Source organism: Chiloscyllium plagiosum, unplaced genomic scaffold (assembly GCF_037043375.1).
Source record: "Chiloscyllium plagiosum isolate Xiang-an unplaced genomic scaffold, Cpla_swu_hap1 HiC_scaffold_4, whole genome shotgun sequence".
Lineage (NCBI taxonomy): Eukaryota > Metazoa > Chordata > Chondrichthyes > Orectolobiformes > Hemiscylliidae > Chiloscyllium > Chiloscyllium plagiosum.
The window spans coordinates 8,745,435-8,773,201 of NW_028270142.1; the positions used below are offsets into that span (position 1 = coordinate 8,745,435).

The 27,767-nt window shown below is 43.2% G+C and overlaps 1 protein-coding gene across 2 annotated transcripts in view; it reads left to right on the plus strand.

Annotated features, from left to right (window-relative positions):
* The window catches only part of prex2 (phosphatidylinositol-3,4,5-trisphosphate-dependent Rac exchange factor 2), a 420,366-nt gene that overhangs the window by 108,517 nt on the left and 284,082 nt on the right, over positions 1-27,767 (plus strand). For both annotated transcript variants that reach the window (XM_043689238.2, XM_043689237.2), the window contains exons 8-12: positions 592-704; positions 2,775-2,924; positions 7,005-7,149; positions 11,130-11,230; positions 16,150-16,253. In XM_043689238.2, coding sequence (XP_043545173.2) covers positions 592-704; positions 2,775-2,924; positions 7,005-7,149; positions 11,130-11,230; positions 16,150-16,253 — 613 coding nt within the window. The remainder of the gene's footprint in view (positions 1-591; positions 705-2,774; positions 2,925-7,004; positions 7,150-11,129; positions 11,231-16,149; positions 16,254-27,767) is intronic.

Sequence of the window (27,767 nt, forward strand, 5' to 3'; positions counted from 1 at the left end):
CACATTCAGCTATTCAGTTATACAGAGTAGCTTGCTTCCATCTATATGTTCTGCTTCAGGAGTCCCGAGTTAAGATGAAGTCTGAGAGCTTTGTACGTTCAGGTCATTTACTGTGATATAGTGATGATCACATAACGATATACTGACTGCAAGACACAATACACGCACATAGAATTATAGAATGATAGAATTTCATACAGTGTGGAAAGAGGCCATTCATCCCATCAAGTCTGAAGAGCATCCCGCCCAGAACTAGCCCTCCCCAATCCTATCCCTGTAACCCTGCATTTCCCATGGTTAACCCATCTAACCTGCACATCCTTAGATACCACGCAATTTAGCATGACCTAACCTGCACAAAACTTTGACTGTGGGAGGAAATCAGAGCATCCAGAGGAAACCCACACAAAGACAGGGAGAATGTGCAAACTCCACACAGACAGTCACCTGAGGGTGGACCCAAAACCCTATCCCTAACCCTATTGAACCCTGGTCCCTGGCGCTGTGTGAATATGACTGAAATTCACTGAATAAAGAGAAAGGAACCATTGTTTCCAACTCAAACAAATGTCCTTGTTACTTAAATTCCAGGCGATTAAAAAATACCTCACACCCTAAGAAGGTGGCTGATGGACATCGGTATCTTTTTCGTGGCAGAATTAATACAGAAGTCATGGAAGTGGAAAATGTGGAAGATGGAACAGGTACTTTATTTACAAATTCATCAAACTAAATTGTGTTGTTTGTGAGATGGATTGCAAATGTCCTTAAGTAAAAAGAGGACACTCTTTATGGATATATCAACAAAAAAAAGACAGTTCATTCTACACAACAAATATATAAATTTCAAATGTAATAATAAATTGCTGGTCAATCAATTTATTTCACATTCAGTACCAACAGGATTGGGCATCTCTGTTGATCACAGATAACCTGAAATATTGTTCATGATTCTGAGAACTGAAAGAACTGTGGATGTTGTAAATCAGAAACACGAACAGAAATTGCTGGAAAAACTCAGCAGGTCTGGCAGCAGCTGTGGAGAGATATCAGAGTTAAGATTTCAGGTTGAAACCCTTCCTCAAAACTGATGGTAGCTAGGAAAATGTGGGTTTTTATATAAAGGATAGAGTGGAGGGAGGGGGAAAGGAGTGAACGATAGTTGGGGAGTGATCTTTCTTAGCCAGATTGAAACCCTCAATCATGCCACTACTATGTCAAGACTTGACAGTTTCACCACTCCTCGCTGTCTACACTCCTACATTTTCAACTCCTAAATTGGAGATTATTGTTAGCTCTGCTGTCTCCATCTTTCCTCACACGAGGTTTTGCGTAATTATCATCCCTGTGCATGCTGATCTGTCCTGGTTCCCTGTCAAAGAATGCCGCAGTTTTGAAATTCTCATCCTTGATTTGAAGTCCTTCCCTGACCTTTCTCTCTGTAATCTCCTGTAGTTATGGAGCTATAGACCTCTGATATGAACCTTATTCAGTTCTGGACTCTTGAAGATTCCTGATATAAATTGTTCTACTATTTGTGTACGTGTCTTCCGCTGTAAGTCCAATCTCCAGAATTCCCTCCCTGAAATTCTCAGCCTCCCAACCTGACATTCTTAATTTTAAGATGCTCCTTAAATACTCCACAACCACCTGATGAAGGAGCAGCGCTCCGAAAGCTAGAGTTTCCAAATATACCTGTTGGACTATAACCTGGTGTTGTCCAACATTGGCATCACCAAATCATGACTCCTTAAAATCGTCTTTTTTGATCTCTGGCTTTTTAAAAAATTCAGCTGTGGGACCTGGGCAGCGCTGGCTGGGCCAGCGTTTATTACCCGTCCCTAGTTGCCCTTGAGAAGGTGCTGTTGAGCTGTCTTCTCGAACCGCTGGAGTCCATGCGATAGAGTCAGGCTCACAATGCAGCACATGGCTATGTTTTTTTCCGGTGCCTTGGGTCAGTGGAATCCTTACAGCTGAGTGGTTTGCTGGACTATTTCAGATGGCAGTTAAGAGTCAACCTTGTTGCTGTGGGTCTGGAGTCACATGTAGGTCAGACCAGGTGAGGATGGCAGATTTCCTTCCTTTAAGGACATTAGTTAACCAGATGGGTTTTGCCTGCCAATCGACAATGGTCATTTAATTCAAATTCCACCATCTACCATGGCAGGATTCCAACCTGGATCCTGAGAACATTACCTGAGTTTCTGGATTAATAGTCTCGTGATATTACCACTATGCCATCGCCTCCCTCACTTCCTTATAGAGCAAAGATCAAAGAAAATTTACAGCCCAGGAACAGGCCCTTTGGCCCTCCAAGCCTGAGCTGATCCAAATCTACTGTCCAAATCTGTCGCCCAATTCCTAAGCATCTGTATCCCTCTGCTCCCCACCTACTCATGCAGCTGTCCAGATGCATCTTAAATGAACCTACAGTGCCTGCCGCTACTACACTGGCTGGCAATGTGTTCCAGGCACCTACCACCCTCTGTATAAAGTACTTGCTGTGTGTATCTCCCTTAAACTTTTCACCTCTCACCTTAAAAGCGTGACCTCTCATTATTGAATCCTTCACCCTGGGAAAAGGCTTATCTCTATCTATCTTTTCAGACCAGATATCTCCTAATGGGCCTCAATTGTCTAATTTTGCTTTGTAAGCTTCTTGTGAAATGCCGTGGGATGTTATGTTCTATTACATGTGCTACAAGAATATAATAGTTGTGGTTTTACAATAGATTGGTGTTGATAAGTAAAACTACAATTGTGTTTTATTCCAGCGGATTATCACAGCAGTGGTCATACCGTTATTAATGGTTGGAAGATACACAACAGTGCCAAGAACAAGTGGTTTGTCTGCATGGCGAAAACATCAGAAGACAAGCAGGAATGGCTGGAGGCCTTTCTAAAGGAACGGGAACGAAGAAAGAGTGAGATACCGAGATTTATACATTTTGTTTACCTCAGCATTGACAAAAATAAAGTTAAACTAATGTTGACCTCCAGTTGCAACGTCACCATTATTGTGTTAGCTGGCTGCAACATGTGGAAGATATTCTTAGACCAACAGTATGTTGTACAAAGCTGGAGTTTTATACAGTCAGTGTTCAGGGTTAAACCCATTATTATTTGAATATATTCCCAGTGGCTTAAAGGGAAAATATTGTTACATCACAAATCCAACCTATGGTGTATCTTTTACCTGTGTGTTACAGTGATTGTGCACTTCGTGATTGTAAATATTTCCACTTACAGCAGTAAAATGGGCCATTGATTCATACTTTTAAAAAATAGTAGCAAGTATTTTTCAGAATCAAGATTGATTAAACTATTCTCATAAACAGATCGACGGTCTGCTGAATTCAGGTCAGAACTGAGTTAGAACATAGAACATAGAACATAGAAGAATACAGCGCAGTACAGGCCCTTCGGCCCTCGATGTTGCGCCGATCCAAGCCCACCTAACCTACACTAGCCCACTATCCTCCATATGCCTATCCAATGCCTGTTTAAATGCCCATAACGAGGGAGAGTCCACCACTGCTACTGGCAGGGCATTCCATGAACTCACGACTCGCTGAGTAAAGAACCTACCCCTAACATCTGTCCTATACCTACCACCCCTTAATTTAAAGCTATGCCCCCTTGTAATAGCTGACTCCATACGTGGAAAAAGGTTCTCACAGTCAACCCTATCTAAACCCCTAATCATCTTGAACACCTCTATCAAGTCACCCCTAAACCTTCTTTTCTCCAATGAAAACAGCCCCAAGTGCCTCAGCCTTTCCTCATCCCCAAGTTCTCCTTTCTTTAGTCCTCCTCTGTTTAAATATGAAGTAATAGAGTTATACAGCATGGAAACAGCTCCTTTGACCCAACTCGTCCATGTTGACCATGTTTTCTAAACTGAACTAGTCCCGTTTATCTGCATTTGGCCCATTTCCCTCTAAACCTTTCCTATCCATTTATTTGTCCACTTGCCTTTTAAATGTTGTTATTGTACCAGCCTCTACCACATCCCTACCCTGAGGAAAAGATCTTGACTATTCACCTTATCTAGGCCCCTCATGATTTTATCAACCTCTGTAAGATCATCCCTCAGTCTCCTATGCTCCAGGGAAAAAAAGTCCCAGCCAATCCAACCTCTCCTTACAACTCATATCCTCCAGTCGTGGTAACATCTTTGTAAATGTTTTTGAACCCTTTCCAGTTTAATAACATCCTTCCTGTCACACTAACATTTTAATAAGCCCTATATTGCCTTCGAGTGGGATGGTAGCTCTGTGGTTGGCACTGCTACCTCATAGTACCAGGGATCCGGACTCGATTCCAGCTTCAGACGACTGTCTGTTTGGAGTTTGCATATTCTCCCTGTGACTTGGTTATGGATACTGGCCTTTGTGGAGTTATTTCACTTCACTTGGGCAGGAAGAATAAAAAAAATCAGAGTATTCTTTAACTGGGAAAGGACTGCAAGGTGCAGAGGAATATGGGTGCTCTGGTGCATGAATCACAATAAGTTAGGATAGAAACACAGAAGACAGGAGCAAGAGGAGACCATTCAGCCCTATGAGCCTGCTGCAGCATTCATCACCATCATGGCTGATTGTCCAACTCAATAGCCTCATCCTGCTTTCTCCCAATACCCTTTGATCCCATTGACCTCAAGTGATATATCCAGTCGTCTCTTGAAAACATTCAATATTTTGGCATCAACTACTTCCTGTGGTAATGAATCCCACAGACTCACCCCTGCTTGGGTGAAGCAATGTCTCCTCATCTCCACCCAAAGTGGCCCACCCTGAATCCTCAGACTTCACCCCTGGTTCTGGACACACCCACCATCGGGAACATCCTCCCTGCATCTACCCTGTCTAGTTCTGTTAGAATTTTATAAGTCTCTATGAAATCCCCCCTCATTTGTCTGAACTCCAGTAAGTAAAGCAAATAGTCACGAGGGCTACCTTCAGTTATACAGGTTATTGCTGAGCCCATACCTCAGATACCATGTCTGGTTAACATATAGAAGGATGTAAATGCACTGGGAGTGGTTCAGAGGAGGTTTGAAACATAGAATAAGCCAGTTGCCTTTATCAGGAACAGTTGGACAGACCAGGTTTCTTCCCACTGGAGTTTAGAAGGACTGAGTAACTATAAGGCCTTAAAGGGTCTTAAGGTGGATATGGATAGACTGTTTCCACTTGTGGCTGAGCCCAGAATTAGGAGGCATCATTTAAGAATTAGGTGTCACTTTATTAAGAAAGAGATGAGGAGAAACACTTTCTCGGAGAGTTGTGCAACTTTGGAACTCTACCTCAGGACATGGTTGAGGTGGTTGACAGGTTAAGGTGTAGATGGATTTTTATTCATTAAGGAAACCAGATATTATTGGGGTAGATCAGAAGGTTGACTTTGAAACAAACGGATCAGCCATGATCTTATTGAATGAAAGAATAGGCTTGAGAGGCCAAATATCCTCGCTCTGCTCCTGATTTGTACGTTGGCAATGCATGGGAACACTCACACAATGCTGGTTCCTTTAGTGATCACTGTCCTTTTAAGGAGAGGGACTCCATTGTCAGTGACTATATTAAACTATATCTAAATCACAATTTGCTAAGGCATTATGGCATTTGGAGCTGGCAAAACGTTTTACATTTCTTTCTCAAATTGTTCCCTCAAATGTCAAAACCCTCCTACTTTAAGGAGGATACCAATATTAGGGAAACTGGTGACCTACTGCAGAGGAAAAGCAATACATCAGGAATTGGCAGGTTAGTTTAAAACTGCAGTCATGTATATTACCACTTTGGGCATCGCGATGCAGGTTGGTTGGCATGAATTATGCCCCTTCAATTTATGTAGGGTTTTACAACTACTGCAGTTATCATAAAATCCCTACAAGTGTGGAAGCCCATTCGGCCCATCAAATTCACACTAATCCTACAAAGGGCATCTCACCCAGACCCATCCCCACCTACCCTATCCCAGTGACGCTGCATTTCCCATAGCTAATCCACCTCGCCTGCACATCTTTAAACTGTGGGAGGAAACCCACGCAATCACGGGGAGAAAGTGTAAACTCCACACAGACAGTTACCCGAGGGTGGAATCGAACATGGGACCCTGGTGCTGTGAGGCAGCAGTGCTAACCACTGAACTACCATGTCACCCTAAGCCATTAAGGCTTTTTAAATAATTGCTGTGGCAGGAGGGATGTTATCAAACTGGCAAGAGTACATAAATGATTTTCAAAGATGTTAGCAAGACTGGAGAGTTTGAGTCATATGGAGAGGCTGGGTAGGCTGGGGCTATTTTCCTTGAAGTGTAGGAGGCTGAGGGGTGACATTATAGAGATTTATAAAATCATGAGGGGCATCGATAGGGTGAACAGCCGAGGTCTTTTCCCTAGGGTCAGGGAGTCTGAAACCAGAGGGCATAGGTTTTAAGGTAAGAAGGGAGAGATTTAAAAGGGACCCGAGGGGCAGCTTTTCCATGCAGAGAGTGGTGCATATCTGGGACGAGTTGCCAGAGGAAGTGGTAGAGGGTGGGTACAGTTCCGACATTTAAGAGGCACCTGGACAGGTAAATGAATATGAAGGGTTCAGAGGGCTGGGGGCCAATTGTAGGCAGATGGGACCAGTTCAGTTTCGGAAACCTGCTCAGCATGGACAAGTTGGGCCGAAGGGTCTGATTCCATGCTATCTGACTCTATGACTTGAGCCTCAGTTGAATGAGAAGTTTTGAATTGCTGGGATTCCGTAATAGTAGTAGGTTATAAAGCTGCCTGTAGAGATTCTCTTAGGTATCACAGATTTGTTCACATGACTGTCAGAATACTGTCGTAAAGATTGATGTGGATCGAGGAAGTGAAAATCTCCAGCAAATGTATTATTTTGTCACATAAGTAGAAAAGTCAGTTAATATAACAGAATACTACTCCAGCTTGCATGCAGCAACTTCCTGAATAATGTTGAAAACTGAAGGATGTTGACTTCATTTTTGCCCAGGTTTGAAGCTTGGTGTGGAGCAAGATACGTGGTTGATGATCTCTGAGAAAGGGGAAAAGCTCTACCATATGCTGTGTAAAGAGGAAAATGTTATCAAGGACAGAAAACGGAAACTCAGCACATTTCCAAAATGTTTCTTGGGCAGGTAGGTTGTCAGGTTCAACATTAATTAACATAATAGCATTTACTTTGTTCTAATGTTTCAGACAATTGTCCCCTTTCCCTTCTCTTCTAAAATTCTTAAATCTATTACGGAGATAAAGTTCTTTTGGCATTTAGTGTCCTTGGTGCTTCACCTTTATATTGATACCTGAGACGTGACTGTGGGTATTGGCAAGCGATTCAGTCATAGTTGGTGCCATAGGTGAGGTTAAACCTAACTCTAACTCCTAACTCAAAACCTATGGCTTGTTTGGTAGAAGGATTAACAGTTACACAGAGAAGGCAGGAGAATGGGTAGGGAACTATATCCTCCAGGATCGAGTGTGGAGCAGACCCGATGGACAGAATTGTCTAATTTTACTCCTATATCTTCTAATCTAATGGCGTTATGAGAATCCTCTATAATGGGGATCGCTATTAAGGGACAGGAAATATGCAATGTTTTCCCTTTACTGAGCACTGGGGTGGATTTTGGAGGATAACACTGCTCTGGCAAAGGTTAGTTAAATGATTAAAGAACAAGTGGGCGGCAGGGTGGCACAATGGTTAGCACTGCTGCCTCACAGCACCAGAGACCCGGGTTCAATTCCCGCCTCAGGCAACTGACTGTGTGGAGTTTGCATATTCTCCCCGTGGCTGTGTGGGTTTCCTCCGGGTGCTCTGGTTTCCTCCCACAGTCCAAAGATGTGCAGGTTAGGTGAATTGGCCATGCTAAATTGCTCGTAGTGTTAGGCGAAGGGGTAAATGTAGGGGGATGGGTTGCGGGTTGGTGTGGATTTGTTGGGCTGAAGGGCCTGTTTCCACACTGTAAGTAATTTAAAAAAAGTATTGACTTATTTGTGGTCTGTACAGCTTAGCTACATGCTGGAATCAATAATGCAGTTTCTGTATGAAGGTTCAGGGATCCAGATGGAGTGATTATTCCAGTATTATTGAGTAACATTCTCGATGCTTTATGCATAACACACCTGAGATACCACAGGGATAAAGGATAGGATGTTGAATGTCGTACAGGTAAAGAATCTCTGTTCTGAATAGATGCTTTATCTCTGGAGCACAGCTTAAGCAGTCCATGTGCATCATGGAAAATTCCTTACTGTAAACCTTGCTGTACAGATAACCAGTCTCTCCATATTGAGGTGTGCTGAGAATATCAGACAAGAAATCTACCTCCTGGCTTTATGTACAGTAATACATTACTGACACTATTGTATCATCTAGATTAGAGTGGTGCTGGAAAAGCACAGCAGGTCAGGCAGCATCCGAAGAGCAGGAAAATTGACGTTTCAGGGAAAAGCCGTTCATCAGGAATAGATGCGGGGAGTCTGCAGGGTGGAGAGATAAATGAGAGGGGGGTGGGGGTGGGGAGAAAGTAGCATAGAGTACAATAGGTGAATGGGGGTGGGGATGGAGGTGATAGGTCAGAGAGGAGGGTGGGGGAAGGTAGCAAAGAATACAATTGGTAAATTGGGGGGTGGGGGTGTGGGGGTTTCCAGCATCTGCAGTCCTCGCTTTTACCCACAGAAACCCCAAAATGAAAATGTAGAACTGGAATATTTCTCATAAGAACAATTCGTTGGTTCACACACAAGAGCTGAAATTGAGATTCGGGAACCTTAGTACTATTTAATTTGTTTTGACCCAAACCAGAAATCATTTGTTCAAAATATTTTACGTGGTTCTATTGAGAGTGGTGTTGTTCAGCTAACACAGAGCAGTGATTGGAATTTTTATGAACATAACATATGTGGTGATGCTGTGACTTTAAGAGGTTATCTTGTCCTTTTTGTTTGAAGAGAGGTTGTAAGGCAGAGCTGCTGAGCGGTCTAAACAGAACCAGTAGAGTAACCAGGTTGTGAGGCCTTGGATTTTTTGTTTAAAGTTGGAACAATAGAAGCAGCCTGGATGGGTGTGGCCAGCTCTCACAGAGTAGGGTTTCTAGTTTTTAGTTTTTTTAGCTTTAAAATTCAGCAGTTGTTGTGGCCTTGAAGAAGTGGAAGCAATTTTTCCATCTGTCAACAACAGCCAAACGTTGGAAGTTCTCTTCCTGGGCTACTAGATTGCATGTGAGACAAAATCCTTTTCTTCTGAATTTGCCTTTTTGCCAAAGGGTATGTTTATGGGATGTTACAATATTGGGACAGTTAATTAATAATAGGTACTGTATCTGTTATTTTCTTAAGTTTTCCAGTAAAGTTATTCTAAATTCCTATTTCTTTGGTTGTATTTTAACATCAATGTTTAAATAAATTGTGTTTGCTCAACGTCGAGTGGTTTGACCGGTCAGATTGTATCTGGGACACGGCACTTTACATTTGCCTTAAAAATAAGAAAAAGTTAGGGTCAAGGCTACTTTCTTAAAATATTTTGAGCAGGTTCGGTCTGGTCCATAACAATTTAAAATGCGCTTTCTGGAAAAAAGAGGCTGGTGGAAATTGTGTTCTTTCAAGTGCTGGAAGGCATTGATAGTATGGAGGGAAACAGGTTTGTGAACATCACCTGCAATGAAAACCTGGCATGAAAAGTAACAAACCATTACCATAAATAAATAATTAAAGCAGATTACTTTGATAACAGGCAGATATGTAAGGTATACTTTAACTGAAGATTGACACACTAATCTGTTTTTGAAGAGATCAAGACAAATGCTTAGCAAAGTGTTTGAAGCTAACTGATATATAGGACATGGACATTAGATTTCTGTTTCAACTTAACCAGTTGTTCTTCCAAACCCTTTTCCTGGACCAGGTTTATAAAGCAGGCTAGGATCCTTGTCACTGGGACGGAGTGTATTGTTGTTAATGTTTGATTTGGGGGTTTGGCACCACAGTTACAGGTGATCAACCATTGGTAAGACCTTGACCAATAGCTTATTCAGTTCATTCAGAAGCAGCAGTTTAGATTTAATGGAGTAGTTATATTGGACAGCAAAAGTAAATGACCCCTGAAAATTCAGGATGGCTCAGAGAATGAACAGGCAGTTGGTACGGAGTATGTAGATCTTGTAAAGACATGAACACTTCACTTAGTCTTCCCTTAGTTTCCCCTGGTCCGTCTTTGGTCTGAAGGAGAAAACAGTCTGATGAGTGCAGTCCTTGACCAGGACTGCCTCTGTTTCTGAGCACATGTTGGTAAGTCTCAATTTTGAGGCTGGCAATCTATACCATGTCAATCATTTGTTAGAATCCCTCCACCTGGTGAAGGTGGGGAAACTCTTCAAAGCAGATAACAGTTGTCCCTTTGCTCATCTTCACTTGCTGGCTAGTTTTCATTCTGGTTGGGAAAGGGACTTTGAATTTCCTGAACACTGCTCTGATATTGGAATATACATAATGCCAGAAAAATGCACAGTTACATGAGATCTCATGCTGTACAGGAAACATGAGAAAGGGACCCCAATGTCCAACATTAATGAGTCCTGTTGCAGCACAGGTAAAGGAAGAGACTAGTGTAAAGAGGAAGAAGGAGCCTGAAGATCTTAAGTTTGATTGTTTTTAGCTTGGAACTGTACCAGCTGTCTGCATCTAAGTACCCTCTTCTGGATCTCCTTGGACTTGGGGGAATATAAATCCTGCTGTTAGTATTTAAATGCAGAGGACATGTGGTGCCTGCCAATGAAATTCCCTGTTGGTATGACATGACAAAATATTTGAATATGTTGGATTGGAACTAGGTGCCTGTGGTCGAGTAGTGAATGAAAATCCAGACTCTCTCACAATATTGAAAAAGCACTAATGCCCTCATTTATTACAGGGTAAGTTTGCAATTTACGCTGTTGTCAGACTTAAAGCATTTGCAATCATGACTCCTGTAACAATTAATCACAGTTACGGTGAATTTGGAGTAATGGAAATTCTGACAGGTTACAATGTCGAATGGGAGAGATTGCAGAGTGACTGTTTTTAAAGTAATTTACTTTTGATTTAAATCATCTTCCTTTCTTTTGCTGCTTTGACACTTCAGTGAATTTGTTGCTTGGTTGCTGGAAATTAAAGAGATCAGTAAACCCGAGGAAGGAGTACATCTGGGTCAGGCATTGCTGGAGAATGGAATCATCCATCATGGTGAGTGACTATGGGGTTGTTCTGACTGAGTGTATGGAAGGATATAGAATCATAGAGATGTACAGCATGGAAACAGACCCTTTGGTCCAACTCGTCCATGCTGACCAGATATCCTAAATTAATCTAGTCCCATTTGCCAGCATTTGGTTCATATCCCTCTAAACCCTATTCATATACCCACCCAGATGTCTTTTAAATGTTGTAATTGTTTCAGCCTCCACTACTTCCTCTGGCAGTTCATTCTATGCTCGCACCACCCTCTGTGTGAAAAATTTGCCCCTTTGGTCCCTTTTAAATCTTTCGCCTCTCACCTTAAACCTATGTCCTCTAGTTTTGGACTCCCTTGCCCTGGGAAAAAGACCTTGTCTATTTACCTTATCCATGCCCCTCATGATTTTATAAAGCTCTGTAAAATCACCCCTCAACCTCCACCACTCCAGGGAAACATGAAATAAATTACACGTGATACACTACGTGAAGTTCCACTGTTGATTATAATCTTGTTTGTCTGAAGGAGTTAATTTAACAACTGTAGCATTGAGAAAAAAAAACCCAAAAAGCTTTCAAATTCCCATCCTTAAATGTTTGATTATTTACAGCTGAGTGCTTGTCTGGATTTACCTTTGAGTTGGAAAATTGGAACCCAACTGCTTCTGTTCAAATTTCCCTCTAGTGCTGTAATATTATCTTGCTCTTTTTGAATGCGCAGATGTTTCTACTGTCCCTAAAGGTTGGATTTTTCTTCAACTTAACATCCATTTGGAATGGTTCTGAGCCATTAAACGGAGTGAAATGGGACGGCAATTGAGGCCACTTGAAATCCAGCCCTAGAGAGGAAACTGGCTTGTTCATTGGAAAATGCAGCAGTACCTTTTAGCTCAGTCATCAGAGATATTGCTGCAAGTGAATGGGTGCTGTCAAAACTCTCTTCCCCACTCAACGCCTGTTGCATCTTCCTGAAATTATTAGTGGTGGTATAAACTCATGGATGGTGTTGTTAAGGTAGATTCATCATTAAGTAGATTGTATTAATTACTACAGCCAAAAGGCTTAGTTTGATTGTTCCATGTGATTAATTTTAGTTGTTACACCGCAAGAATAGTCTTTGTTGACTAGAAACGTGGATTTCCCAACAGAAACGCTTTGATTCCTCAGTTATAGTGTAGAATGCAGAGGGAGGCAGAATTATTTCTTGTGGATGCACAAGGGATATTGAATTGGCTCCTGCACCACTGAGAGGGCACCTTCTTCAATAACTGAGTGTCATAGAAATCCACTTTATTGAAGTATTGCTTCTTCAAACACTTCCATTATCTTCACTAGTAATCACTTTGCTCAGGATAATTACCAGACCAAGGGCCAGCCACATGGGAAGAAGTTGTGAAAATGATTTTATACTACATTGTACTGACCTACAATGTGATTCAGAGAGTAAAAGGGGGAATAGTGTTCTTCATCTGAAGTATGAGGCTAACTGAGCTGAGGACGTGGGTTTTGTGGCCTGGTTTTCAATAGTTTGGGTTAAGGAGCATTGATTAAATGTGGAGATGGCAGAGAGGATTTTGCCTAGAGAAAATGATGTACAAATGCAAAGAAACTACATTTACGATGCACTGCAGAGGGTTCCTTATATTCCACAGGAAACTGTGCTGACGGCAACAGTCTGTTGCTCTTGATGTTAGGAAGAGTTTCCCCAAACATCTGTGCTTTCTGAATTGACAAGGAACAGTGCAACACACCTACTTTTCCCCGAATCTGTAGCACCTCATCACTTGCAGGTGGGGCTGTTGGAGGTTGGTGCAAGTTCCCCCATTCTCTTCAGAAACTGACAATGAACCTGCATTCAGGTTTTCTCCATTGCTTGAACAAAACCTTTTGACAGCTTAAGAGGTATGCTGCTGGAAACTAGTTTCCTCACACTGAGTCCTTTCAGGTACCTCAGGATCCAGAGAAAGTTTTCTAAGCCAACCATCCCTGAACCTCGTTTCACTTTGTGAACACATATAGGAATAATAAGTTGAGAGGTAGAGCAATTAAGTTCACTGGGTCATAGAAGTAATTATTTATTTTTATTCATTTGTAGGATGTGGGTATCGCTGGCTGGGCCCAGCATTTATTGCCCGCCCCTAGTTGCCCCTTCAGAAGGTAGGGGTGAGCTGCCTAATTGAACAATGTTAAAAATCACACAACACCAGGTTATAGTTCAACAGGTTTATTTAGAAGTACAAGCTTTCAGAGCGCTGCTCCTTTATCGGGTAGCTACCTGGACTATAACCTGTTGTTGTGTGATTTTTATCTTTGTCCATCCCAGTCCAATACGAGCACCTCCACAGCATGGCTTCTTGAACCACTGCAGCCCACCTGCTGTGGGTTGACCCTCGATATCTTGAGGGAGGAAATTCCAGGAGTTTGACCCAGCAACAGTAAAGGAATGAGATATATTTCCAAGTCAGGATGGTGAGTGGCTTGGAGTGGAACTTGCAGGGGGTGGACTGCCTCTGTATCTGCTGCCCTTGACCTTCTGGATGGAAGTGGTCGTAGGTTTGGACAGTGCTGTCTGAGGATCTTTGGTGAACTTCTAAACTGCATCTTGTAGATAGCACATACTGCTGCTACTGAACATTATTAATGAATGAAAACAAAATACTGCAGGTATTGGAAATCTGAAACAAACACTGAGAATGCTGGAGAAACTCAGCAGGGTTGACAGCATCTGAGGGGAGAGAGAGAGAGAGAGAGAGAGAGAGAGACAGAGTTAGTGTTTGGAGTCCAGTCTGACTGAAGAGATATTCTGAGGAACAGTCACATCAGACTTGAAATATTAACTCTGTCTCTATCTCTCTACCGATTATTACTGAATGTTGCTTATTGCCACCTTTACATAATATTTTATAATGCAAAATAATCACAGCTTGACTACTTCAAGTTTAAAGTTCATTTCTGCTGAATCTTGATGCGTTTTTGGTCCTGAATAATTATAATGGGGTGGTAGATAATCTAAAGGAAGTTAAGTGACGGAGGACTTTATGTAAAGGAAGCAGGCAGGTGTTGAGTGACTTTATTCAGTATGACAGGTCTTAGTCATCGTGAGCACTGAATCATCAATTAGCACCAGTTTCCAGGACACAGGTGAATGTTAAGAGTTTGTGAATCCATTCAGTATTCTAACAGCAGTAGGGTAGAAACTATTGTAAAACCGGCTGGTACGTGTGTTTAGGCTTTTATCATTGAACCAAGGTACATGATGAAGAGTCTGATCTGGACTCAGAACATTAGCTTGCTCTCTCTCTCCATGGATGCTGCCTGACCCGCTGTGATCCCCAGCATTTATTGTTTTCAGTACAGACTCTAGCATCTGCAGTAATTTGTTCCTATAAGGTGCTTGAGTTTGTTGACTGCCTCCGTCCTGATGTTTCCAATCTTGACTTTTCCAATGCCCTTTAGAGACAGACCTTTGCTACTTGCCTGTCTTATGTTCAGTGCAATAAATTTATTTTTGATTAAACCTGACATAGATTCTAGCTCTATGTGTGTAGTGTTGGTACATACTGGAGATTCTAAATGTTGCAAGCTAACGATGATGTTCCTGCTTCATATTTCTGCTAATTCCTCTTGCCCCCCCCCCCCCCCCCCCCATCATTATCTTCTCACACTCAGCATTAAACCACATGGCCAGTGAATTGAGTGCAGCAGTCAGGATGTCATGTTGCAGCTTTTAAGACTTTACTTAGGCCACACTTGAGAATTGTGTTTAATTCTGGTTGCCACAATACAGGAAGGATGTGGAAGTTTTGGCGAGGGTGCAGAAGAGGTTTACCAGAATGCTGCCTGGATTAGAGGATGTAAGCTATAAGGAGAGTTTAGAAAAACTCAGGTTGTTTTCCCTGGAGTGACAGAGCTTGAGGGGAGAGAAATCTATAAAGTTATGAAATGCATAGATAGGGTTAAAATTCAAAATCCCACAACAACAAGTTAATAGTCCAACAGGTTTATTTGGAAGCACTAACTTTTGGAGGAATGCTCCTTTTTCAAGTAGCTGATAAAGGAGCAGTATTCTGAAAGCTAGTGCTTCCAAATAAATCTGTTGGAGTATAATGTGGTGTTGTGGGATTTTTAACTCTGTCCACCCCAGTCCAACACAGGCACCTCCACATTTAGGTTTGATAGTCAGAATCTTTCACCCAGAGTTGTAATGTCGAAAGCAGGGGGCATACATTTAAGGTGAAAGGGGGAAAGTTCAAGGGAGATGTGAGGAGCAAGTCTTTTCCACAGAGAGTGTAGAAGTGTGGAGATACAAAAGTGGAGTGTACTGGACTTTTGCACAAGCATGTGAATAAGCAAGGAATGGAGGGATATGGACCAAGGGCAGGCACAAGGGATTAGTTTCATTTGGCATCATGTCCGGCACAACATTGTAGACTGAAGGGCCTGTTCCTGTGCTGTACTGTTCCATGTTCTGTGCTATACGTTTTCTTCCAATTTATGAAATTTCTTGACTTTTGCAGGAGCTATATGCACAGCGGTTAACGATTGAATTAAATTAGGAATAGATTCGATAACCGACACAGCACCCAGATGACCGCTGTATGATATTTATCAGAGTTGAGATGTTAACTGGGTTCATTTTAATGTATAAACTGACAACAGTGATCAAATTATATCTTCCCTTTGTCTAAATGTAGTTGGTATTCAAACTTTATTAATGTGCATATTAATCTGGTAGAAAATGTGATGGCAATAAAATTAGCCTGGATTATATCTACATTAATTTCAAAAAGTAATATTCATCATGAATTGCTCTGCTTTTGTTGTACTGTTTAAACTTGTTGAAAGTATTTAAGAATACTTCAGCTGCTTTGAACAGTGTTCTTGTTACCTTTATGGCTGCTTGTTTTTGACTAATGTACTTTGGTATTCAGTAACAGACAAACACCAGTTTAAACCTGATCATATGCTGTACAGATTTCGATATGACGATGGAACATATCACCCAAGAAGTCAAATTCAAGACATTATCTCCAAGGTAATACCGAGACTGCTTTAGTGCATTTTATACAGGTCAGAGACAGAAGGAGTTGAAGTTAAGGTAGAATATATTTGTGGCATCTCGTAAGGTGAATATTATTTTTTGGAAATGACTTTGCAATAACGTGCTGGTGGCTCAGTGGTTAGCACTGTTGCCTCACAGAGCCAGGTTCCTGGGTTCAATTCCAGCCTTGGGTGACTGTGTGGATTTGCATGTTCTCCCTGTGTCTGTGTGGGTGTGCTTTGGTTTCTTCCCACAGTCCGAAGATGTGCAGGTTAAATGGATTGGCCATTCTAAATTGCCTGTAATGTGCAGGCTAGGTGGGTTTGCCTGAGGGAATGCATGGTTATAGGAATAGGGTAGTGATGTGAGTCTGGGTGAGACCCCCTTTAGAGAGTCGGTGTGGACATGTTAGGCCAGATGTCCTGTTTCCATGCTGTAGGAGTTCTGTGAAACACTCAAACTACACAACTCTGGGCATAATGAAGAGATAGTGCTCACATTTTGTTTAATTTTCTGATTACCCATTCGGCTGTGCTTCACTGGCTGATGCACTGGGTTAATCAGTGACTGATGGATAGATTGGACAGAAACCTGAGTGTTTCAGAACAGCTTTACTCATGGGCAGGATTTGATCATTCCACTTGCAATAGATATGTGATTATTGAAAGGAAAGGAAACTAGATGTTACAGGAATTCATCTCCACACACCGTTCTTTCCCCTCCGGGTCTTGTATTTTGTTGTAACCAGGATGATGGGATTCAAGTCTGCTCCATCTGCTGGTTCTAATGGCTCTCTATTGAATAATTTAGCACGTTTTAACTGACTTTCTCTGCTGTGGCCTGGGTGGGCACAAAGTAACCATAATTTGACAATAAAATGGAAATTGGCAGGAACAAAATCATGCTAATAAAATGGACATCAAATCAGATTAATAATGAATGTTGTTTTGGAAGTGGGATTGAAGATGTATGTTGTTTGAACAGGATGCATCTCTTATGATTTGTGAAATACAAGTTCTCGCTGGTTCTTCAGCTGATGATGTGTAACCTTGGGCCAAATAAGTCAATAGATAATGCTGTGGACATTCTTGCAAGATGCAAGGACTTCCTAGCAGTCCAAAGTGAAAGATTATTCCCATTGGTTTTCACATTGATTTGGAAAAGAGTCCATGAGGGAATGTTCCATTACTTATTCAGAAGTCACATGACACCAGGTTATAGTCCAACAGATATATTTAAAATCACATAGAACATAGAACGTTACAGCGCAGTAAAGGCCCTTCAGCGCTTGATGTTGCACCCGACCTGTGAAATTAATCTGATGCCCATCTAACCTACATTGTTCCATTATTATCCATATCTATGTCCAATACCCATTTAAATGCCCTTACGTTAGCGAGTCTACTACTGTTGCAGGCAGGCCGTTCCACACCCCTACTACTCTCTGAGTAAAGAACCTACCCCTGATATCTGTTCTAAATCTATCACCCCTCAATTTAAAGCTATGTCCCCTCGTGTTAGCCTTCACCGTCTGAGGAAAAAGGCTCTCACTATTCAACCAATCAAAGCCTCTGATTATCTTATACATCTCGATTAAGTCACCTCTCAACCTTCTCTCCAATGAAAACAGCTTCAGTTCTCCCAGCCTTTCCTCGTAAGACCTTCCCTCCATACCTGGCAACATCCCAGTAAATCTCCTCTGAACCCTTTCCAAAGCTTCCACATCCTTCCTACAATGCAGTGACCATAACTGTATGCAATACTCCAGGTGTGGCCTTAGCAGTGTCTCGTACAGCTGCAGCATGACCTCGTGGCTCTGAAACTCAATCCTCCTATCAATAAATGTCAATACACCATATGCCTTCTTAACAACGTTATTAACCCGGGTGGCAACTTTCAGGGATTTATGCACCTGGACAGTGAGATCTCTCAATTTGTCCACACTTCCAAGAATTTTACCATTAGCCCGGAACTCTGCATTCCTGTTACTTCTTCCGAAGTGAACTACCTCATACTTTTCCGCATTAATCTCCATATGTCACTTCTCAGCCCAGCTCTGCATCTTATCTATGTTCCTATGTAACCCACAACATCCTTCGGCACTATCCACAACTCTGCCTACCTTAGTGTCATCTGCAAATTTACTAACCCATCCTTCTATGCCCACATCCAGATCATTTATAAAAATGACAACAGCAGTGGCCCCAAAACAGACCCTTGCAGCACACCACTGGTAACTGAGCTCCAGGATGAACATTTCTCATCAACCAACACCCTCTGTCTTCTTTCAGCTCGCCAAATAACTGCTAAATATCCTTCAATCCCGAAACTCTGTATTTTGTGCAATAGCTTACCATGTGGAACCTTACCAAACACCTTACTGAACTCCATATACACTACATCAACTGCTTTACCTTCATCCACCTGTTTTGTCACCTTCTCAAAGAATTTAATATGGTTAGTGAGGCACAACCTACCCTTCACATAACCACCTGATGAAGGAGCGACGCTCCGAAAGCTAGTGTGCTTCCAATTAAACCTGTTGGACTATAACCGGTGTTGTGCGATTTTTAACTTCACAAAACTGTGTTGACTATCCATAATCAAATTATTCCTTTCCAGATGACTATAAGTCCTATCTCTTACAATGTTTTCCAACACCTTACCAACAACCAAATTAAGGCTTAGTGGCCTATAATTAGAAGGGTTATCCTGACTCCCCTTCTTAAACAAGGGAGCAACATTTGCTATTCTCCAGTCTTCTGGCACTACTCCTGCTGACAATGATGACATATAAGCTCTGCAATCTCCTCCCTGGCTTCCCAGAGAATCTGAGGATACATCCCATCTGGCCCAGGGGTCTTATCTATTTTTAGATCTTCCAAATTGCTAAAACCTCCTCTTTGTCAACCTCAATCCATTTAATCTAGTTGCCTGTATCTCCGTATTCTTCCTAACATTGCCCTTTTCCAATGTGAATACTGACAAAAAGTATTTATTAAGTCCGTCCCCATGTCCTTAGATTCCACAGACAGCTTTCCACTACTATCTTTGATTGGCCCTAATCTTACTCTTGCCATTCTTTTATTCCTGATATACCTATAGAAGGCCTTGGCTTTTAGAGTCATAGAGTCATAGAGATGTACAGCATGGAAACAGACCCTTCGGTCCAACCTGTACATGCCGATCAGATATCCCAACCCAACCTAGTCCCACCTGCCAGCACCCGGTCCATATCCCTCCAAACCCTTCCTATTCATATACCCATCCAAATGCCTTTTAAATATTACCATTATACCAGCCTCCACCACTTCCTCTGGCAGCTCATTCCATACATGTACCACCCTCTGGGTGAAAAAGTTGCCCCTTAGGTCTCTTTTATATCTTTCCCCTCTCACCCTAAACCTCTAGTCCCTCTAGTTCTGGACTCCCCGACCCCAGGGAAAATACTTTGCCTATTTACCCCATCCATGCCCCTCATAATTTTGTAAACTTCTATAAGGTCACCTCTAGCAACTTCTCATTTCCCCTCCTGGGTCTTCTTAGTCCTCTCTTTAGATCTTTTCTGGCTAATGTACAACTCTCAAACCTTCCAACTGAGCCTTCATGCCTCATCCTCACATAAGCCTTCTTCTTCCTCCTCTTGATAAAAGCTTCAACTTTTTTAGTAAACCATGGCTCCCTCTCTCGACAACTACCTCCCTGCCTGATAAGTATATACTTATCAAGGACCTGCAGTAGTGTTCCTTGAATAAGCTCCACATTTCGAGTGTGTCCATCCTCTGCAATTTCCTTCCCCATCCTATGCAACCTAAATCTTGCCTAATTGCATCATAATTGCCTTTCCCCCAATTATACCCCTTTCCCTGTGATATATATGTATCCCTGCTCATTGCTATTGTAAACAAAACTGAATTATTGTCACTATTGCCAAAGTGCTCACCTACCTCCAAATCTAACACCTGGCCAGGTTCATTACCCAGTACTAAATCCAATATGGCATCTCCCCTTGTTGGCCTGTCTACACACTGTGTCAGAAAATCCTCCTGCACACATTGAACAAAAATTGACCCATCTAAACTACTTGAACTATACTATTCCCAATCAATACTGGAGAAGTTGAAGTCCCCCATAACAACTATCCTGTTACTCTCGCTCCTATTGAGAATCATCTTTACTATCCTTTCTTCTACATCTCTGGAGCAATTCAGAAAACTGCCAACAGGGTGACCTCTCCTTTCCTGTTTCTAACCTCAGCCCAAACTACCTCCGTGGATGAGTCTTCACATGTTATCTCAGCTGCTGTAATACTACCTTAATTAACAATGCACCCCCCCCCCCACCCACCCCACCCACCGTCTTTTACCACCATCTCTGTTCTTGCTGAAGCACCTAAATCCCGAATCTGCAAAGACCATTCCTGTCCCTCCTCTTGCCATGTCTCTGAAATGGCCTTTCGGCACACTGGCCAAGGAGCAGTGCTCCAAAAGCTTGTGATTTGAAATAAACCTCTTAGACTATAACCTGGTTTCGTGTGACTTCTGACTTTTTTCATCTCAGTCCAACACTGGTACCTCCGCATCACTGCTGCTTACTGCTAGGCAATAACTGCCTGTTTTATGTACCTGCATCTCCTCATCGTTATGAGAAAGGATTTAAAAGGTTGCAAATTTATTTTGAAGATATTCCTTTGAAATGCATGCATTACCTGTTAGAAAACCTTGCGGTTTCCCCTACCTCAAACATGATACGGGATTTAAATTTAACTTTTGATTTAAGAATAAGCTTACTGCCAAGTAATTACCTTCAGCATCTGCAAGCTGCAAGATTCATTTTCTAATATAACTCTAATAGAATGTTTGCTTTGTTTATTTACATCATAAATGCTTTCATGTAAGCTTATTTGTTTACATTTGGAGCAAAATTGCAAATATCGTCAAAAATAGATTATTCAAACATTTTTCCAATGACATTATTTATAATGCCCAAGGGAAACCTATGTGGTTATAATATAAATACATTGCTGATAGAAGAAATAATTTATCAAACTATTAGACAGCAGATGAACTATTCTCAAATGCAATAAACTTTCCCTTTGTCATTTCAGCTTCTTTAGTTTTGATTACTAATTGGAACCAATTGTAAGCATTCCGTACTTTTTCTTGCTAAAATCAGTAGATCAAATATTAATTTATTGCACATAACCCCCTTAGCTTTCCTCATTAAATACCAATCTGGCTAGTGATGGCAATATCACATGTTCAACTTTAAAAAATTCTCCAGGAATTTTACATTTGCAGGGGACAAATCTCACAGAATTTTACTGTTGTGAAAATTCTGGATGGTCTCAAGCTTTTCAGATTTTTCAAGCTAAAATATTCTAGAATAGATTTGGTAATTTTATCACATTATTTGTAGGCACCATCAATGTACATTTGCTGGAGTTTTAACCTTATTTTTATTTTGTGCTTGTAAACCTAGTTTGTGGAACGAGATGGCATAAATGCATAATTAATTATCATCAAGCAGAATTATTGAGAGCAGCTTTTTTTCCACACTGAGTACAGTCTATATGAGATTGCAGGACCCTCAGTACTAATTTGAAAGCAGGATATTGGGTGGATCTGAAACACAAACATAAATTGATTGCAAAACTCAGCAGGTTTGGCCACATCTGTGGAAGGAAATCAGAGTTAATGTTTTGAGTCTGGTGATTTGGTATGTCAAGTTGGTTGGCTCAGCTGGCTGGAAGGCTGGTCTGCAATGCAAAATGATACCAACAGTGTGGGTTGAATTCCTGTATTGACCATAAAGGTTTCACTTTCTCAACCTCTCCCCTCATCAGCAGTATGGTGACCTTCAGGTTAAATTGACCTCCAGTTGCGTGTATGTCTGCTCTCTCTGATGAGAGAGTAAGCCTCTGGTGACTTTAATGCCTAATCAGTACCTTTAAGAAGGATTGGATTAGAATCTGATTGCAATTGTCCATCTAGGATAGCCAAATAAATGCCAAACAATACAGCTGAAGCATAATATTATCAGTGAAATACAGAACTGAATAATTTAAGGATTAATATCCTGGACATTCATTCAGTTCAGGAATGTCGCAGAGCAGTTAGATATCTTCTAACATGATTGGTGAATGGAATCCATAAAACCGCTTGCCAAAATTGAGGTTAATAAATCAGTCTACCCAGAACTACAAGAGAACCTGAAGCTAGGCAAGTCACTCCCGATTACAGCAGGGAGGCATCTGCAGCCTAGGGAAGGGGCAGTTTTGGAGCCCTCCTGCTCTTCAATCAATTTTCTATATAAAATGGCATGGTGGCTCAGTGGTTAGCACTGCTGCCTCACAGCGCCAGGGATCCGGGTTCAATCCCCAACTTCGGGTGATTGTGTGGATTTTTACACATTCTCGCTGTGTCTGTGCAGATTTTCTCCGGGTGCTCCAGTTTCCTCCCACAGTCCAAAAATGTGCAGGCTGGGTGGACTGGCCATGCTAAAGTACCCATAGTGTCAGGCTGGGTGGATTGGCCATGGAAATCTGGGTAGGGGATGTGGGTCTGGGTAGGATGGTCAGTGAGGACTTGATGGGCTGAAGGTCCTAGCTCCCCGCCCTGCCGTGTGTTCACCATCCCTCCGGACCTGCCCCTCTCTGAGGATGAGAGATCAGTCCTCAGGAGGGGTCTCACCTTCGTTCCCACACGTTCTCGGGTCAATGAATTCAATACACGGAGTGACATTGAACGATTCTTCCGCTGCCTTCGCCTCCGTGCCTTCTTTTTCAATCAAGACCCTCACCCACCCTCTGACGACCCCTTCTCCAACCTCCAACACACCCCGTCCACCTGGACACCCCGTGCTGGCCTCCTACCTGCCCTCGACCTCTTTATTGCAAACTGCCGCCGCGATATTAACCGCTACCTGAACTCCCACACCCCTCCCACCCACTCCAACCTCTCACCCTCGGAACGCACAGCCCTCCACTCCCTCCGTTCCAACCCCAACCTCACCATCAAACCAGCTGACAAGGGAGGCGCAGTAGTAGTTTGGCGCACCGACCTCTACACCGCTGAGGCCAAACGCCAGCTCGCAGATACCTCCTCCTACTGCCCCCTTGACCATGACCCCACCCCCCACCACCAAACCATCATCTCCCAGACCATCCATAACCTCATCACCTCAGGGGACCTCCCATCCACCGCCTCCAACCTCATAGTACCACAACCCCGCACCGCCCGCTTCTACCTCCTGCCCAAAATCCACAAACCTGACTGCCCCGGACGACCCATCGTCTCAGCCTGCTCCTGACCCACCGAACTCATCTCGGCATACCTCGACACGGTCCTGTCCCCATTAGTCCAAGAACTCCCCACCTACGTCCGTGACACCACCCACGTCCTCCACCTCCTCCAGGATTTCCGCTTCCCCGGTCCCCAACGCCTCATCTTCACCATGGACATCCAGTCCCTGTACACCTCCATCCCCCATCACGAAGGACTCAAAGCACTCCGCTTCTTCCTTTCCCGCCGTACCACCCAGTACCCTTCCACAGACACCCTCCTTCGACTGACTGAACTGGTCCTCACCCTGAACAACTTTTCTTTCCAATCCTCCCACTTTCTCCAAACAAAAGGAGTAGCCATGGGCACCCGCATGGGCCCCAGCTATGCCTGCCTCTTCGTAGGGTATGTGGAACAATCCATCTTCCGCAACTACACTGGCCCCACCCCCCATCTTTTCCTCCGCTACATTGATGACTGTATCGGCGCTACCTCGTGCTCCCACGAGGAGGTTGAACAGTTCATCCACTACACTAACACCTTCCACCCCGACCTCAAATTCACCTGGACAGTCTCGGACTCCTCCCTCCCCTTCCTAGACCTTTCTGTTTCTATCTCAGACGACCGAATCAACACGGACATCTACTACAAACCGACCGACTCCCACAGCTACCTGGACTACACCTCCTCCCACCCCGCCCCCTGTAAAAACGCCATCCCATTCTCCCAATTCCTTCGTCTCCGCCGCATCTGCTCCCAGGAGGACCAGTTCAAAATACGCACAACACAGACGGCCTCCTTCTTCAAGGACCGCAATTTCCCCCCCGACGTGATCGACGATGCCCTCCACCGCATCTCCTCCACTTCCCGCTCCTCCGCCCTTGAGCCCTGCCCCTCCAACCGCCACCAGGACAGAACCCCACTGGTCCTCACCTACCACCCCACCAATCTCCATGTACAGCGCATCATCCGCCGTCACTTCCGCCACCTCCAAACGGACCCCACCACCAAGGATATATTTCCCTCCCCTCCTCTATCAGCTTTCTGTAGAGACCACTCCCTCCGCGACTCCCTTGTCAGATCCATACCCCCCACCAACCCAACCTCCACTCCCGGCACCTTCCCTTGCAACCGCAGGAGGTGTAACACTTGCGCCCACACCTCCCCCCTCACCTCTCTCCAAGGCCCCAAAGGAAACTTCCATATCCGCCACAGATTCACCTGCACCTCCACCCACATTATCTACTGCATCCGCTGCAGCCGGTGTGGCCTCCTCCATATTGGGGAGACAGGCCGCCTACTTGCGGAGCGATTCAGAGAGCACCTCTGGGCCACCCGGACGAACCAACCCAATCACCCTGTAGCACAGCATTTCAACTCCCCCTCCCACTCCACCGAGGATATGCAGGTCATTGGACTCATCCACCGCCAAACCACAACAACGCGACGGTCGGAGGAGGAGCGTCTTATCTTCCGACTGGGAACCCTCCAACCACAGGGGATGAACTTGGACTTCACCAGTTTCTTCATCCCCCCTCCCCCCACCTTGTCTCAGCCGAATCCCTCCAGCCCGGCACCGCCTTCCTGACCTGCAGTCTTCTTCTTGACCTCTCCGCCTCCACCCTACTCCGACCTATCACCCTCACCTTGACCTCTTTCCACCTATCACATTTCCAACGCCCCTCCTCCAAGTCCCTCCTCCCTACCTTTTATCTTCTCCTGCTGAACACTCTCTGCTCATTCCTGAAGAAGGGCATGTGCCCGAAACGTCGAATCTTCTGTTCCCTGGATGCTGCCTGACCTGCTGTGCTGTTCCAGCAATAAAGTTTCAGCTTTGATCTCCAGCGTCTGCAGACCTCACTTTCTCCCCTGAATGGCCAGCTCCCACACTGTAGGGATTCTAAGTAGCTTGCCAACTCCCAACTACTTGCACACACCAGATGCATTATAATGCAAACAGATTTGGAGATGCCGGTGGTGTACAAAGTTAAAAATCACACAACACCAGGTTATAGTCTAACAGGTTTATTTGGCATGATTTGGAGATGCCAGTGTTGGACTGGGGTGTACAAAGTTGAAAATCACACAACACCAGGTTATAGTCCAACAGGTTTAATTGGAAGCACACTAGCTTTCGGAGCGACACTCCTTTACAATCACCTGATGAAGGAGCGTCGCTCCGAAAGCTAGTGTGCTTCCAATTAAACCTGTTGGACTATAACCTGGTGTTGTGTGATTTTTAGGTTTATTTGGAAGCACTAGCTTTCTAGGTGTTGCCTCTTCATTAGGTGTTTGTGGAACTTGACCATACGACACAGAATTTATAGCAAAAGGGTTACAGTGTCATGGAGTTGTAATAATATATTAAACAATTTAGATTAAGTCTTTCATCTTTTAGAATGGGATATGGTGGTTTAGGTTCTTTAATATGTAAATCCCAGAATTACATTCTCAAGGTGGTGTCAGCTTATCTAATAATAGATGTCATCTCAGCTCAGACAATGCATTAAATGCGTGAAGGTGAGGTCTGTACCAATGTTGGGTCAATTCTATTCCTAAAATGGGGCTTAAAGAATCTTACATGAATTTATGCAGTTTTTGAGCAAAATAAAATGTAAATCTGCAAATACAAATTCACTCCATAAACTTATATGTGTGCGCATGTAGGAGAGACAAAGTGGGTCTGTGTATGTGAGTGTGTGTGTTGGTGTGAGTGCATGTGAAAGAGTGTGTGTGTAAGCTTGGTCAAGTATATGTGTGAGTGCGATAAACCTGTGAGAGGGCCGTGCGGGGGTTGGGGGGGTGGGGGTCATGTCTTCCTCATACTGCATGAAATCCTCAGCTGTCTTATTTAGTCATTAATGAGGTCTGGTTGGCACTGACGAACTGGCATTTAATACCAAACCCTACTTGCCTTTGAGAAAGTGATGGTGAGCCTTCTGTGTGTGCCACAGCAGACCATATGGGAAATACATTGCCAGAACGTTGCCAGGTACTGAGTTTCTGGGTTTTGACCCACAAATAATGGAACAACAATAAAAGTCCAGGAAGAATGACTTATGACTTAGAAGGACATATGTACTTTAGTCTATTTTCAAGATACCTGTCATTGAGAGGGCTGGCTGTCCAATTCTCAGCAGGTTTCACCTCTGTCTGCAGGGCAGTTTGTTTCAGGTGCACCAGTCACCAATTCGGGTGGGTGGTCAGTAAATGACAGTACTGCGCCTTTAAGAGAGATGTGTCCTGTGCTGTTTCTCATGTTGTGTCATAAATCACACAACACCAGGCTATAGTCTGACATGGTAAAAACAATAACTGCAGATGCTGGAAACCAGATTCTGGATCAGTGGTGCTGGAAGAGCACAGCAATTCAGGCAGCATCCAACGAGCAGCGAAATCGACGTTTCGGGCAAAAGCCCTTCATCAGGAATAAAGGCTGATGAAGGGCTTTTGCCCAAAACGTCGATTTCGCTGCTCGTTGGATGCTGCCTGAATTGCTGTGCTCTTTCAACACCACTGATCCAGAATATAGTCTGACATGTTTCTTTGACATCTTATTTGATTTGATTGATTCATCGATTTATTGTTTTATTGATTTATTTATTGATTGATTTATTGGCTGATTTAGTTATTTATGTATTTATTTGATTGATTTCAAATAAACCTGTTGGATTATAACCCGGTGTCGGATGATTTATGACTTTGTCCACCCCAGTCCAACGCCAGCACTTCCGAGAGGTATTGCCACAATGGTGATGGGTTTACCTCACACAGGCAGCTGGTAAACAGCTGAGAGTTTTCCCTGGGTCTTTTTGTTTTTAAATCAGGCAACAAAAGCTTGAGTGGGTGGGTTCGTGGCTCACACAGAGCCAGGAAGGTTTTTAGTTTTGCTTTCAGTGAGTAAGAAGGCTCCTGCTGCTGCTGCTGAGCCAACGACTTAAGCTCTCTGCTGTATCTTCGGCAGACTGTTTCTTTCAGTGTTCCGTTCTGCTGGTCTCGAGATAGGCAGCACATGAGAAACTTAACTGTTTTGCTAAATAGCCTTGGCAAGGCTGTGTTTATCGGATGCTGCCTATATTGGAACAGTTGATGATTAGTGGTTAAGTATACATTAGCTTGTTAACTATTTCAATAAAGTTAGTAATACCAATTTGTTTTTGTATTTTAACCATGTCATGTAGTTTTGGTTAAAGCTTAGTACTGGACCAATTGAAACCTACCCGGA